Below are 15,426 nucleotides of genomic sequence, written 5' to 3' on the forward strand. Positions count from 1 at the left end.
TAGCCGTGGCCGAGGTTACAGCTCAATTTTCTGCCAGCGGGGTCAGCGGCTGCAAGTGCTGCCTGAATGCGTCGGTGAGGCTGGAGGGAAACAGTTCTTGCCCGTGAAAAACAACTCTGATTTATACATGCACTGCTGCTGAAAAATGTTGGGTTTCTTCCTTTCTTGTTTCTAAAAACTGTTTGTTTGGCATTTCTTGTAAAGAAATATAAGTAATATATATAAGTATATCTATAAAGTAGCAGCAAGAAGTCATTGAACAAACTGTGTTTGAGTGTCAATAGTAAGACTTTATTTTAGGTAATTTCTTAAGTAATTTAAGACATGCTGTGTTGTGCAGTGTAACTTCTAATTCAGTGAACTATTTCATTTGCTGATACGCTCATGTAGATTTGCTTTGGAATTGTTCGCAGTAGGCAAAAAAAAAAAGTCTAGCTAAGGAAAGAGAGATCAAAAACCTTTTCATTATTTTCATTAGTTTCATTTTGCCACTATCAGCAAACGCAAACACAATGAAATAGAGTTTCTGAGTTCACGTGGCTGCTCAGTAGAAAATCTTCATCACTTTTGGAACATCTTTTTCGTCTGTTGGTGGTTTCCTCTGGCTGCCAGGCTGCAGAAATTTCTTTATTGTGGGGATATTGCTTATTCTTGCTTTAAAACTCTACAAAACAAAACAAAAACAGCACTGTGCTTAGGAGCCATGGTAACTGGCAGACGTTTAGTATTATCTATCCTCTAAAAGTATCATTAGGGGCTGATCCTGCAGAAGAATCTATATGCTTCATCCTGTTATGTTTTTGTGGCTATAGTGACAGAAGGTGGCAATAACCATCAGTATCTGAGGCCACTAAAAGTACTTAGGGTATTTTATTTTGATTTTGTATTTCACTTCTTTCCTCACCCTCCCACATTTCTCAGCCAGTTTAAATCAGTGGTCCTGCTTTGATTCATTGTCCATTAAAACTGACCATTCAATTACCTGCAAGAGAGGAAATTTGGCAAGTATATCAGGCTTGCATTCTTCTGCCATTAAAAGGGTTTCAAGTAATTGCACATCTGCCCTGCTAAACTGGTTGCCAACAAGAAAGTCATGTCCATGGTCTTTCAAAACCTAAAAACAAAGAACCAGAAGCAGATGTGATTCTTCTTTCTCTGTGTGACTTACTATATCTCCAAAGCAAGGTCATACACTGCATGGAGTTATCCCTGAAAGAAGGAAATGCAGTAAGAACATCTGTAGTACAAACAAATTGTCTGACCACACTGTCATCCCAGGCGTAATTTAGCAGTCCTTTCTCTTCTGCATTTCTTTCTGGCAGCTCAGTTGTACCCCTCTTGCCTTCACTTCTGTAGCTCATGTAATCAGCCCTGCTGAGTTGAAGGTTAAGCATTATGGGCTACAGCCATGACTGTAAATGCTTCTATAAAATTTACAAGAAGCTTAAGTTCAGCCCAGGGTAAAAGAGGAATATCTTGGACTCGTTTAAATTATGGGAAGCTCCTTTACTTCTCACCTCTTTCCTCTTCAGTGTTGGGAATGTTGCATTGGGAGTTCTCCACATGTAACCTGTGCCTCATAGTCTTGACACCCAGCTAATCCATCCTCCTTTTTGTTATAGAAGAAGTTGTAATGCTTTTACATAGTGTGTATGGTAGAGGGGGTTCTGCGCTTCAGGAGGAATCTTTATGTAAAAGCTGATGCTGTAGTGTCTTTTGTCCGAAACAACATATGGACTGAAACATGGACGTTTGGGGAGCTCAGTGTGTCCTGGGTTTCTGCATCCCTCACAGATTTGTAGCGCCTTTTGCCCCATCTGTAGTGTCCTGTCTCTATCCTCATCCCAGCCCCACCAAACTGTAGCATTTATATTTAAGCGGTAATTTATCTTCCCTATTTTACTCAATAAAACTTGTTTGTGTAGATCCAGGATGGAGTTTCAGGAAAACAATATTAATCAAGCTGCTACATCTTTGCCACGTACCTTCTCATAGACTGGGAAGTATCTGTTTGTGGCCTTGTCCACAATATTAGCAAAATGTTGCTCCTTTTTATCCGCTGGTTGGAAAACATAGACCATGAGTAACTCATTCAGATCTATTATTCCTTCCACATACATGTCAATTCTGAAAGGAATAGATCCAGTTGGTCAAGTCAAACACAGTAGGTCTGAATAGCACAATAGCTACTCACAATAGCTACAATACTCCATGGAGATGCTGGGAACTCTCCACCTCTTCTATCCAGCACGCATAGCTTGGAGCAGTTCCCTCCACAGTGCAGTAGCTGCGAGGGTGAGGGGATTTGGGACATGGGTGAAAGAAAAGTACAGAGTGCCTAAACAAAAACTGAATGACTACACCTCTTCCATTTTTCACTAGGGATGATACTTCTCTGTATTAAGTTCTTCTGAACTCGAGTACAAAATTGCCATGTGTGCCATCCAAACTTGCGTTAAAAATCCAATTAGACATGGTAAGTTAAAGAGTGGGTCTGTACAATTCCTAACAGATATCTTGACATGTGTTTACCAGTGCTAATTAACTTGAAGCATTTAAAAATACCTCAGGTCAAAGTATGTGCCCTAAGAGCCCTGTCCTTTAATAGTAATTTTTTAATTCTAATTCTAATTCCTGGTTGTTAGAGGAAAGGAGTTTTTGTTTCCATCAAAGACATTTCCCTGAATTTAATGTGCTGAAAATGTCTGCTGCTAATAATGGCAGGAGAACAGAAAAGCAGCATCAGCAAGACAGCCTGCCCTCTGCACTCCTAACTACTTTCTTCTGATAACTGTATTGACCTTTGATCTTCATGAACTCCCTTGCACCATGCTGCCTGTCTAATCTATCTGGTCATTACTGTTGTAGACATGACCTGCGGTCACAGCCAGCACATGCTACATGAAAAGCTGCTGTATCACCCTGAATCTAACTGTGAGCTGGGATATTCCTGTGTTACAACGGAGAGGTAGTATGAACTGAAGGCTAACAAACAAAGGTGGTACTGTTACAGTACAGGGCTCTCTCCTTCAGGTCCTTCCCGTAGAGGTTGTGCTTTGTTGCTATGTAGTTCATGATGGCTCTGGTCTGCACCATCTTCATTCCATCGATCTCAACCATGGGCACTTGCTGGAACAGCAGAGATCCCTCTAGGGAAAAGGGGACAAGACAAGGAGACATTCAGTCTCTGAATGAGAACCATAGGGTGTTTCGCAAAGTAACCACATGTATTTTTTATTTAGAATCATATAATCATTTAGGTTGGAAAAGACCCTTAAGATCATCAAGTCCAACCGTAAACTTAACATCACCAGGCCCACCACTAGACCATGTCCCTAAGCACCATGTCTACCCATCTTGTAAATACCTCCAGGGATGGTGACTCAACCACTTCCCTGGGCAGCCTGTTCAAGTGCTTGACAACCCTTTCAGCGGCATTCTTCCTCATTCTCACAACAAGGTAGGGAAAACACATACCGTGAAACCAAGAACCACTTCTTAGTGACATATTAGTAACTCAATATTATAGCAATCAACTTTTTGAAGTTTCTTCAAATCTGAGGAAGCACCCAAAAGCAGAATTTTTATCAGCCATACACCGAAAAAGACAAATCCTATACTGCATGGCCCTAACTCAGATGATTTTCATGGAGGTTAGTACAGATGAGAAGGACTGAAGGATCTGACCCATCCAGTTTCTGTCATACTTTGGTAAGTATTATGGAAATCTGGAGTATTTAAGCGCTTGTCAGGATATAATGTGAGCATAAATGCATATAATATCTTTGTAACTACTATACTGACTTTATACAGTGGCATTCATCTGTACGGGCATGAAGCAAGGAATAATGGATGGGTTTCATGAGATTCCTGCAAGACCCAGCTATCACGTGCTGTGAGACTAGCCGTGTAAATCCCTTACTAGTCTACAGAAGCCTCATTCTAGCAAGGAAGAAGTCAAAATGCCTCCAGGAACCAATCAAAGCAGCAAGTCACAGTATTTGCTTTATAGAATCGTATTTCTTGACTCAGATAACTGATCAGCTACGTCTGTGTTTGTATCCACTGTAAGGCAATCATGCAGAGAAACTGTCTGCTATTAAGGGCACATTTTCATTTATGCTCGCGTCTCAAAATACATTTGAAAGCTGTTAAGTGGCAGGAGGATCATTATTCCTAAAGGAGAGCAAGACTGCAGATGCCAACCCTAGCTCAGACTTCTTTGAAAAGCCAAGTGAACTGGAAAAGCACAGATATGTAATTTGCTTTGGAGGAAGTAGTTGCCTTGGGAAATGAACGCATCAGAGGTACAGGTTAAACTCAGAAATCTGGAACTCTGGTTTCATATGGATTATAAAACAACAACTTTCTAGGCAACTTAAAAAGCTAATGAATTTCAAGATGATCTGATGAAAAAAAAACCTGTATTGTCATAGGATAGGAGGCGATAGGCACAAACTGAAACAAAGGAGAGTCAATCATCTGAACTTAAAGAAAGACTTTTTTACTGTGAGAGTGACTGAACACTGGCATGAGTTGCCCAGAGAGGCTGTGGAGTCCCTATCCTTGCAGGTACTCAAAACCCAATTGGATACTGTCCCGGGCAACTGGCTCTAGGTAGCCTTGCTTGAAGACAGGAGGTGGAACAGATGATCTCAGGACGTCCCTTCTGACCTCAGCCCTTCTATAATTCAGTGAAGACTGAAGCAACTGGGTGGATGATACCATCTAACACACTGCAGTGTGCATCTGTGATACCTCATGTACAATCCAGTCTAGATTTTATCTTTAAGAGACATAAGTCTTCTTAGGTGTTCTAAGACAAACTATTATTATTATTGTCATCACCATCATAATCTAATTATTAACAAGTGAAGGAAACTTACCCTTCTGTAACTTTTTCAGATCATCCTTTGTTTCCAGAAAACATTCTTCAAACTGCAGAAAATACAGAAGAAAAGTTGTATTGTCACTGGATGTTTTAGCTTCTGCTTTGCGTGAGACAATGAGAGCACAAAGAGCTGTGTTTTGGGGAATCTTATTTTTTAAAACCATCAGATTTGGAAGTGATATCTTTAAAAAGTCACACTGCAGCAGCAGAACTGTGGTATAGCTTCTTTGCCACAAGCTGGCAAAAGGAGAAATGAAGAGAAGACATCATGTGACATGTTGCCCATCACCATGACAAAAACAGTTCTTAAAACACACAGATCTCCACCCTCCCTCTCCAGCTTAATATCAGAAATCATTAGAGGTAAGTACAATTACTCTGTGTTTTATAATATACAGTATGTTCAGGGGTAAGCTACACTGTAATAGGCATAATAGTTTTTTGTTATTTTGGACATCTGATTTAACTGATGGTCGTCAGAATTGAAGTGCTCAGCCTCTGTGAGCAGAAGATAAGAAAACAGGTTCTGCTACTGTAGTTTTAATTTTTTTCTTTCACTAACTGCAGGGGAGAGGCATTTGTGGTGCTACCAGTAGGCTTGGCACATGATGCTTGGAAGTGAAATGGGAAATTGCCCCCGTGCTTAGGGAAAGCTAGTGGTAATTGCTGGCTTGGCTAGCAATGCAGTAAACGCAGAGCTTGAAACTGCTCGTAAGTTGCAATTTTTTTATAATGAACAGTAAAAATACATATTTGTCACATGGTCTTAGTATAAAAAACAGAGACAGACCTCAACCCCAGCTGCTGCTAGTAGCCACCGTATTGTTTCCATTCGGCCTCGTCCATTGAAGTAGTGCAGCTTGGGTTTCCCAGACATGTTTCCACGTGCCTGATTTCCTACTATCTGGAATAAAGAAGTAAGTTTTGTAAAATAAAGATTCAGAATGCTGGGTTTGAGTCTCTAACTGGTTCTCAAGCCTTGTTCAAAGTTGTCTTGTTTGAAACCAATGCTTTATGGTCCAAGACTCTCATCAAATTAGTAGACGAGGTAAAAGACTGTATTGAGACACTGCAGTGCATCATTTTGCATTAAGATATCTTTATACGTGCAGGTTAGTTTAGCAGAACTCTGTACTGAGAGGAACTGCCCCATGTCAGAAAACAAACAAATCAAAACCTGTTTGCATACCAGTGTTCTGCTCTGACCAAAAAGCAGTGTGTGAGAGATACACTGCTCTGTTTATTTTGCCATTACTTCAGGATACGGTTTACTGTTTAACGAAATACACAATATGAACTCAGCAACTGCTGTGCTTTCTCCAGCAGCCATTATACTCTTTTATAAAGTGACAGGGAGGATATTTTTTTTTTCCCCATTGTAAGCATTCAATCTCATTTACAACACTCCCCATTCCCCTCATTTCTTTAGGTAAGCACCCAAAGACATGGAATTTAATTTTGTCTCTGGTAACATTAGATTTGTCTTTACCAGAGACAGAGACAAAAGTGCAATACCTGCTTGGTTCAATTCCAGCTCTGCTGGAATTTAAAGCAACGACAGTTTCTAGACAGACTGTCATCTGCCCCGTTTATAGCCAATGCATGCACATCAGCAGCAGTTGCTTAGTTTATACTAGCTTCACAGTTATTAATACCATCTCAACAATGAAGCTGAAGCATTAATGGCAGCAAAATGGCCAAAACCCCACATATTCCCCTTGTAAATAACATGGATTCTTCTCTGCAATACAAAGAAGGGCATGAGAGGAAGCACTCCACACTTCTGAGAGCTACATATCTTTTTCCTGAATCCACACACCTAGAAAGCAGTTGATAAATAATTCAACATTTGATACAGATAACAATGTTGATAAAGAAAGTACATAAAAGTATTAAATCCATAAAAGCCATTCAGTGACTTAGTTTCAAGTACAGTAATTCCCTATGCATGTACAAAATCCAAAAAGCTTACCTCGTACACAGTGTAACGCTGAGCTCTCAGTACCTCTACTTTAACATTATATAAGTCTGAAGCCCCTCCTACAAACAGAATTGCAAACAGTTCTCAGTCCGGAAAGCCAATGGTATTCTGGGCTGCAGGAAAAGAAGCGAGACTAACTTGAGGAAGGTGATTTTCCGCTGTACTGCTCTCATGGGACCCCACATGGAGTACTGCGTCCACCTCTGGAGCCCTTGGCACAGGAAAGGCATGGACCTGTTGGAGTGAGTCCAGAGGAGGGCCACAGAAATGATCAGAGGGGTGGAGCACCTCTCCTATGAGCACAGGCTGAGAGAGTTGGGGCTGTTCAGCCTGGAAAAGAGAAGGCTCCAGGGACACATTACAGCAGCCTTCCAGTAACTATAAAGGGGGCCTGCAAGAAAGCTGGAGAGGGACTTTTCATAGAATCATAGAATGGTTAGGGTTGGAAGGGACCTTCAAAGGTCATCTAGTCCAACCCCCCTGCAAGGGTCAGGGCAATCCCCGACTAGATCAGGTTGCTCAGAGCCTCATCCAGCCTGGCTTTGAAAGTTTCCAGGGACGGGGCATCAACCGCCTCTCTGGAAAACTTAACATGAGCAGGCAATGCGCCCTTGCGGCCCAGAAGGCCAACCACATCCTGGGCTGCATCAAGAGGAGCGTGGCCAGCAGGTCGAGGGAGGTGATTCTCCCCCTCTACTCTGCCCTGGTGAGACCCCACCTGGAGTACTGTGTCCAGTTCTGGAGCCCCCAACACAAGAAGGACATGGACCAGTTGGAGAAGGTCCAGAGGAGGGCCATGAAGATGATAAAAGGGCTGGAGCACCTCTTTTATGAGGACAGGCTGAGAGAGTTGGGGCTGTTCAGCCTGGAGAAGAGGAGGCTCCGGGGAGACCTGATAGCGGTCTTCCAGTACTCAAGGGGGCCTACAAGAAAGATGGGGAAAGGCTGTTTAGTAGGGCCTGTTGCAATAGGACGAGGGGTAATGGTTTTAAAACAGAGGGGGGGTAGATTTAGATTGGAAATTAGGAAAAAATTTTTTACGATGCGAGTTATAGAACACTGGAACAGGTTGCCCAGAAAGGTGGTGGAGGCCCCATCCCTGGAAACATTCAAGGCCAGGCTGGATGAGGCTCTGAGCAACCTGATCTAGTTGGGGATGTCCCTGCTCCTTGCAGGGGGGTTGGACTAGATGACCTTTGAAGGTCCCTTCCAACCCTAACCATTCTATGATTCTATGATAAACCTGTTCCAATGTTCTACAACCCTCAACGTAAAAACATTTTTCCTAATATCTAATCTAAATCTACCTCCCTCTATTTTAAACAAGGACATGTAGTGATAGGACAAGGGGCAATGGCTTTTAAGAGGGTAGAAATAGATTAGACATAAGGAAGAAATTCTCTACTATGAGGGTGGTGAGGCAGTGGAACAGGTTGGTCAGAGAAGCTCTAGATGCCCCATCCCTGGGAGTGTTCAAGGCCAGGCTGGACTGGGCTTTGAGCAACCTGGTCTAGAGGATATTGTCCCTGCTCAGGGCAAGGGGGTGGAACTAGATGATCTTTAGGGTCCCTTCCAACTCAAACCATTCTATGATTCTCTGCCAATGAGAAACTCCTGTATCTTAGACAAATAAAAGCAATTAGTCTGTTTAGTCATTTCTCACCTACAGAAAATAAATTCCTGACTCATGCTGACTACGTACAAACGTAAGATTCATGAGAAGTGATGGTCATTGGGAATATCTGTGCCAGCAGAAAATTGAATGCCTCCTATTTTAATTGTTTGGCAATCTGCTAGTTAAAATTAAACAGAACAGGTTAAAAGCTCCCACAATTAAAAAAAAATACTATGAAGCAATTAAAAATTTATTTTAATATTTTATGTTTTTTTACTTTTAACAGATTGGCACTTTACCTAAGTCACATCAAGTAATTCAGCTTGAATCCTAGAATCATTACCATTGGAAAAGACCTCCAAGATCATCAAGTCCAGCCATCAGCCTAACACCACCATGCCTACTAAATCATGTCCTGAAAGTGCCACGTCTACACATTCTTTGAACACCTCCAGGGATGGTGACTCCACCACTTCCCTGGGCAGCCTGTTCCAGTGCCTGATCACTCTTTCAGTAAAGAAGCGCTTCCTAATATCCAATCTAAACCTCCCCTGCCACAATTTGAGGCCATTTCCTCTCATCCTATCACTAGTTACTTGGGAGAAGAGACCAACACCCACCTCCCTACAACCTCCTTTTCACGTAGTTGTAGAGGGCAATGAGGTCTCCCCTCAGCCTCCTTTTCTCCAGACTAAACAATCCCAGTTCCTTCAGCTGCTCCTCATAAGACTTGTTCTCCAGACCCTTCAGCAGCTTCGTTGCCCTTCTCTGGACATGTGCCAGCAACTCAATGTCCTTCTTGTATTGAGGGGCCCAAAATTGAACACAGTATTCGAGGTGAGGCCTCACCAGTGCCGAGTACAGGGGCACAGTCATTTCCCTACTCCTGCTGGCCACACTGTTCCTGATGCAAGCCAGGATGCTGTTGGTCTTCTTGGCCACCTGGGCACACTGCTGGTTCACGTTCAGCCAGCTGTCAGCCAGCACCCCCAGGTCCTTTTCCACTGAGCAGCTATCCAGACACTTTTCCCCAAGCCTGTAGTGTATCATGGGGTTGTTGTGACCGAAGTGCAGAACCCAGCCCTTGGCCTTGTTGAACTTCACACAATACACCTTGGCCCATCGATCCAGCCTGTCCAGATCCCTCTGCAGAGCCTTCCTACCCTTGAGCAGATCCACACTCCCACCCAGTTTGGTGTCATCTGCAAACTTAGTGAGGGAGCACTCCATCCCCTCATCCAGATCACTGATAAAGACATTAAACAAGACTGGCCCCAAGACAAAGCCCTGGGAAACACTGCTTGTGATTGGTCGCTAACTGAATTTAACTCCAGTCGCCACAACTCTCTGGGCTCGACCATCCAGCCAGTTTTTTAGCCAGTGAAAAGTCCTTCATAAGCTTGCTTCCCTTCCCTCCCTTAGTGATGGGGGATATTCCTTCAGGACATTTTTTTCTGCCAAATTTCATTCCTGGACATAGAATATTTTTTTTCTGTTTCTGTCAAAAATGTTTTCCTGAATTTGACCTGGTGAAAATGCACACAAAAGACAACTGTAGGAGACAGTGAATGAAGAGTGATATCAGAAGACAAACCGCCCTCTGCACTCCTGACTGCTTTCTTCTGACAACTTTGTTGACTTCAGAGAGTCAATCAATACAGCATAAACTCTCGTGAACCATCCTGTTTGTCTAATCGATGGTTAATACTGTTGTAGACATAACCTGCAGGTGAGGTCAATGTGCTTTATAAAAATCTGCTGAATCACCCTGAGTGTGACTGTGAGCTGGGATATTCTTCTAATATTACACAAGGAGGTTGTATGAATTGTAGTCTATTGAACAAAAAAAAAAAAAAAAAAAAAAAAAAAAAAAAGAGAGTGGTTACAGTACAGGAGGCTCCCTCTTTAGGTCCTTCCTGTAGACATACTTTGCTCCTGTGTAGCTGAAAGTGATTCTCATCCCATCAGTCTTCACCACTGGTGCCTGTTAGACCATTGTGTTCCATGCTTGATGATAAAATAACCTTAATTATTTATTTAGAGCTAGAACCACAGAAGGACAAGGCATCAAAACGGTCACCACTGCAATGTCCAGTCTTTTAGGAGGTGCCTAGACCCCAAATGGAACACTGTACCCTATACGGCATATAAGGAGAGCCAGCCTTCACAGAAGGAGACTCCTTGCTGGCAGCACATCCTATAGCCTCTGCCTTCTGGCTCTTATCTTTCTTATTTCCCTCTGTCCCCTTCTTACGTTTTGGGAGGTTCTTCTCTCCAGCCTCTGAAAGCCTGCAGCAGGGCTCAGTCACCTACACAGAGGTGTCCATGCCACTGTGCACATTCCAGGGTGTCCGCTGGCCTCCAGCTGCTGCTCCAGAGCACCTGGCATGGGGGCACGTGCTGCGGCACCATGAGCAGCCCTGCGGAGGTATCACCGCAGCAGAAGCCCACTCTTGGTATCACTGTAGAAGGACAAGCTGCCCATGTTTTGTTTTCTGTTAACATCCAGCCCAAAATAATTTGTTCATACTTCATAATGAAACAGATGCCTGCGTGAGAATGTTTTTTTGCTTGCTTGAGAATTGACTGCTTTTCCATCTAGGCTTCTGGGACTACTGACTTTTCCTGTTAGCACAAGTTTTTTTAGGAGTAAAAGATCAAACTACACTGCTGAAAACGGTGTTTCCAGCGTTGTTGGACAGCCATGCCTTATGACCCAGAATCTAGGATAACATGGGAGACTGAAGCTTTCCCTGCGTAGACACGTGCACAGAGGTGCATCTGTCAATGTTTCACAAATGCAAACTCACTCTTAGGTGGCTTGGCTAGGTTAATTATTTGTAAGCCTGGCAATGATAAACTCTAGGAGATATCCCAGAAGGTTTAGTGACTACTCCTACAAGGACCTGACATTCTCTGTGTCAGAAGACTGCGAGGTAAGAAAATATTAGTTCAAGCATGAAAGTTAATCATAGTGTAGACAACTTGGGAAAACTCATCTCACCTGACTTTGTAGACACCTACATCTAGTCTAGCTGTCTAGTCTTCTTTACGTAGGTCTAAATTCAGGAGGAATCCCTCACCATGCACTTGAACTACAGCTGATACCTGAACTACTTGAAAGGATGCTGTCTCAACTGAAGCAGTTAGAAGTTTAGATGAAGCCAGTCCCTTCAACCTTCCCTTAGGGGTAGGGGAGAGGAGTAGAAGTCTTCAGAGGGTGTTTATCCCAACACTGACATTTCTTACCCTGTCAGAGGTATCCATCAATATTTCAGGCAAGTCCTCTTCAATGCAGTGACTAGCCTAAATAGAAGTGAAAAATACAATACAGTCTGTCTCCTAACTTAACAGGACTTTTGGAAATATCACTTCACTGAGGGTGTAAAGTGTTTTGGAAAATGCTATAGAAGTGTCATTTGTATCTTGCATGCCTGAAGGCGTGTAATCTCTTAAGAATGTCTTGGTTCAGATTGACCATTCAGGGGTTAAAACTAGGGGAAACCTCAAAGACACTCTAGTAACTTAGGAGTGAATATTCACCACAGCTGCTGCTGTTGCCCACCAGCTTGTTTCCATTTAGCATCTTCCTTTATACCAATAAGGTATGAGTATGCATTTTTAAAAATTTGTTTTCTTCAAACATTATGCTGATTTCTTGACAAAGCATTGGAAAATGTTTTGTGTCATCAAGCTTTGTGAACTTTCCTCTCCATATAAAGCATACCAGAATTATGTTAATTTGGGCTGGAGCTGTGTTCAAAATTGTAACCCAATATTTAAAATGTACTGGCTCTGCTTGTGTTCAGCACACTTGAAAAATGCAGCTCACACATTATGTTCCATGAAACGTTTCTCCACACTGAATTACACCCTCTGAACCTGGTAGGGTAATTGTGAATGTAACCATCTTATAAGCCCAGGAGCATGTTTACGAAAGATAGCCTTGTAGCGGGAAGATAGAAATGAAATAAAATGTCATTTTCTCCAGTGGTCATGCTGACATAACACTTGGTTTCAGGTATGTGAAGGGCATTAGGTGTTTTCTCAAATACTTTGAAGAGCAAGTGGCTTACCTAGAAGCTGGCAGGTGTTCTCAGTTCTATTGAGCTTGAGGTTTTTTTACCGTGATGTATTTTTGCCAGCAGTTCCTTACATGACAGTTTGACTGACAAATATGAGACCTTGCCTAAGCAAAACTAAAACAAAGCTGCGATATTCAGTGAAAATTAGTGACCACCTTTCTTTGGCTAACGTCAGCAGCTCCTGCCATCTCCATGAAAGGCAGACAAAGAGAAGGTTGTGAATGGGGTGTTACCCGCTCACCGTTGCTTTTAGAGCTATCTCTTGACATGCCAGCATGTTAGGCTTTCAGATTTACTTCTAGTTCCCTCTAATTGGCTTCCTTTCTGTCCCTCTCTCCTGCTTAGTTTGTAGTCTTACTTTGTGTCATCTTGCCATATTCCATACTGTCTCACTTACCTGTGATTATTTCCTGTTTTCCCCTCCACTCTTCGAGCCCCTGGACCTTTCTCCTCTCTGGATGTGATTGTCTCCCCATGGAGACAGTCAGTGTGAAGAATAGGAAGAATAGATGCCATTGACAGGCAGGTAATATCAGGACTTCCAGAGCATTTCATACCTGAAAACCTTCTCTTTAGCATCTTTCCTCTTCTTTTGTCAGCTTTCCATCAACAAGCATAGACAGGATCCTAATATTTATAGATATTCAAGGGTTTCTTAGATCACCACTAGTAATGATTTCAGACTCCTCCTCTCCGAAACCAGGGTTAAGGGATTAGCTCCCTCTGCAAGTATCCCTCCAAGCCCACTCAAGCATTAACATGATACAAACCAGTACGACTGCACTCTAAGGTCACTTATGGCCTAATGTGAAGGTGCATTGACCATTTCAACATCCGACCTGCAGGTCCTCACTATCCTAGAGTGAGAGATGCCAGCCACTTAACTCTCCTAGCTGTTCCTCCAGCAGTTGTTGGGAATTTAAGAGTAGAAAAGCGATGGGAAATACAACTTCTGTTCGGAAACCCAAGGTGGACATGGAAAAGAAGATTTACACACCAAGTATCAGAAGTCTGTATCTGTCTGCCTTCTCCCAACAGTGACCACCTCCAGCCCTCTTGCTCCCTGGAGCCTGGAACGTGCCATATGTCTTGTTAAACTGCTTGTGCCCTCTGCCCCCACAGATTAAGCCAATGTATGTCCTATACTAGTGGGAAATGCAATTGTTTTTAAGAGTTTTTTGTACCTTTTACAGGGTCAAGCTGCGAATAGGGTATGTTAGCATTTTTTCACCACCTTTATTTTCAGAAGATTTACTCTCTTGTTTAGCTTGCCTAAAAGCTTGACAACACTAAGGGATGCACTTTAAAAAATGAAAAAAAAATCCTGGTTACAAAATCAGGTAAAAAGCAGGTAAAAGTATGTAATAATATTAATAACTCACATGAGTATATTTTCTCCTTAAGTTCTATTTATGCTTAAAGCATTAAGGTGCACTTGAGTGCACGGTTGGCTAGCACTCGCTATTTTAGTGATGTGCGTTAGCACAGACTTGGCCTCAGATGGACAAAGATGAGTTTCAGTGTTTGCAGATCATAGCCAAAAAGCTACACACTTGAATCAGACATAGTAATATAAGAATAAGTTGCCTCTGAAAAAAGTGCAGAGCATATTCAGTTTAAAACCCCACTTCATCTAGTTGCATTGTAGAAGAAAGAAAGAACGTGTTGTCCTTTTGTAGTCTGCTGCATGGGAGAGACATGGGGGAATGCTGGAGAGCAAGCAACCTGAAAATGAAGTTAGTTCTTCTGTTTTCTCCCTGCCAGCTTCATTTTCCGTTTACTTTTTTCTAATTTCCTTTTTTCCCTAGACTTTTCTCATGGCAATATTAAGCATCAGATTTGATTACTAACATCTGCTGAACAGTTTCCTTCTACACAGAGGCTGCTCTGCCGCATCAAGCCCCTTCACAAGACAGTTTTTGTCTGTTGTAAACATATATAAGCCCTAATATTTTAAAGCCCTAATGTTTTAAAATCAACAGAATAAGCTGAACCTCTGTTGCTCTGATTCTGTCCTACAGCAATAGAAATAAACTCTGCCTTACCTGAGTCTGCGTGTTTCTTCCACAATGCTTCTTTCTCAAGAGAGAATATGTTTGTAACCTGCATGTGAAATGCTGCTAAGACCATACACACGGTTTGAAATAATTGATTTATGAAAAAAAAAAAAAGTCAGTTTTGTAAGGAAAACTTTGCAGAGGGATCTTAAAAAATCCAATTCACCCACAGGCCTTAATTTAAAGATGGTAATATGTCATAGTTCAGCCCTGATCGGGACCAGACTACACAGTCTCTCTCTCACTCCCCCCACCCTCCAGTGGGACAGAAGGGAGAATTTGTAAACAAAATGCAGCAAAAATGCTTGGGTTGAGATAAACAAACAAAAAATATAAGAGCAATAACAGAAAAAAAAAACAGTGATGGAAAACAAGTACAGTACAATGGCTTACAACAAATGTCAATACCCAGTTTCTTCTCACATAGCAGGAGGCTCTCTTCAGCACACTTCTCACTGATACACTGAGCATGGTGTCACATGGGATGGAACAGCCCTTTGGCTAATTTGGGTAAATTAACCCCAGCTGTTAGCTTATTAGTAAACTATCCCAGCTGGGTGCCCCAGCCATAGAGGCCACCAGCTCCAGTTCTCCACCCAGCTCAGGTGAATATTAACTCTGTCCTAGCTAGAACCAGGACATCACATTAACTACATTTTGAACTTATACAGGTGTGCAACCAAGTGAGGTACCACACAGCTTACCGTAATTCCATTTCCACATTGAAAGCTCATCCTGTTTCTCAGCGAGGAGAGGTAGCAGCTGCAGGGATTGCATGGAGATGTGCATCGCTGCAG

At 42.4% G+C, this 15,426-nt stretch overlaps 1 protein-coding gene across 1 annotated transcript; it reads right to left on the minus strand.

Annotated features, from left to right (window-relative positions):
- Nucleotides 1-269: 269 nt before the first annotated feature.
- On the minus strand, nucleotides 270-6,881 carry LOC104472947 (glutathione S-transferase). The gene is made up of 7 exons (XM_010116201.2): nucleotides 6,864-6,881; nucleotides 5,682-5,795; nucleotides 4,887-4,938; nucleotides 3,017-3,149; nucleotides 1,986-2,127; nucleotides 983-1,114; nucleotides 270-664 (listed from the first exon to the last, which is right to left on the minus strand). The coding sequence occupies exons 2-7, from the start codon at nucleotides 5,766-5,768 to the stop codon at nucleotides 545-547; spliced, it is 666 nt and encodes a 221-aa protein (XP_010114503.1). The 5' UTR covers nucleotides 5,769-5,795; nucleotides 6,864-6,881; the 3' UTR covers nucleotides 270-544.
- Nucleotides 6,882-15,426: the final 8,545 nt, after the last annotated feature.

This window comes from Chlamydotis macqueenii, chromosome 3, assembly GCF_036417535.1.
Source record: "Chlamydotis macqueenii isolate bChlMac1 chromosome 3, bChlMac1.mat, whole genome shotgun sequence".
NCBI classification, from domain to species: Eukaryota; Metazoa; Chordata; class Aves; order Otidiformes; family Otididae; genus Chlamydotis; species Chlamydotis macqueenii.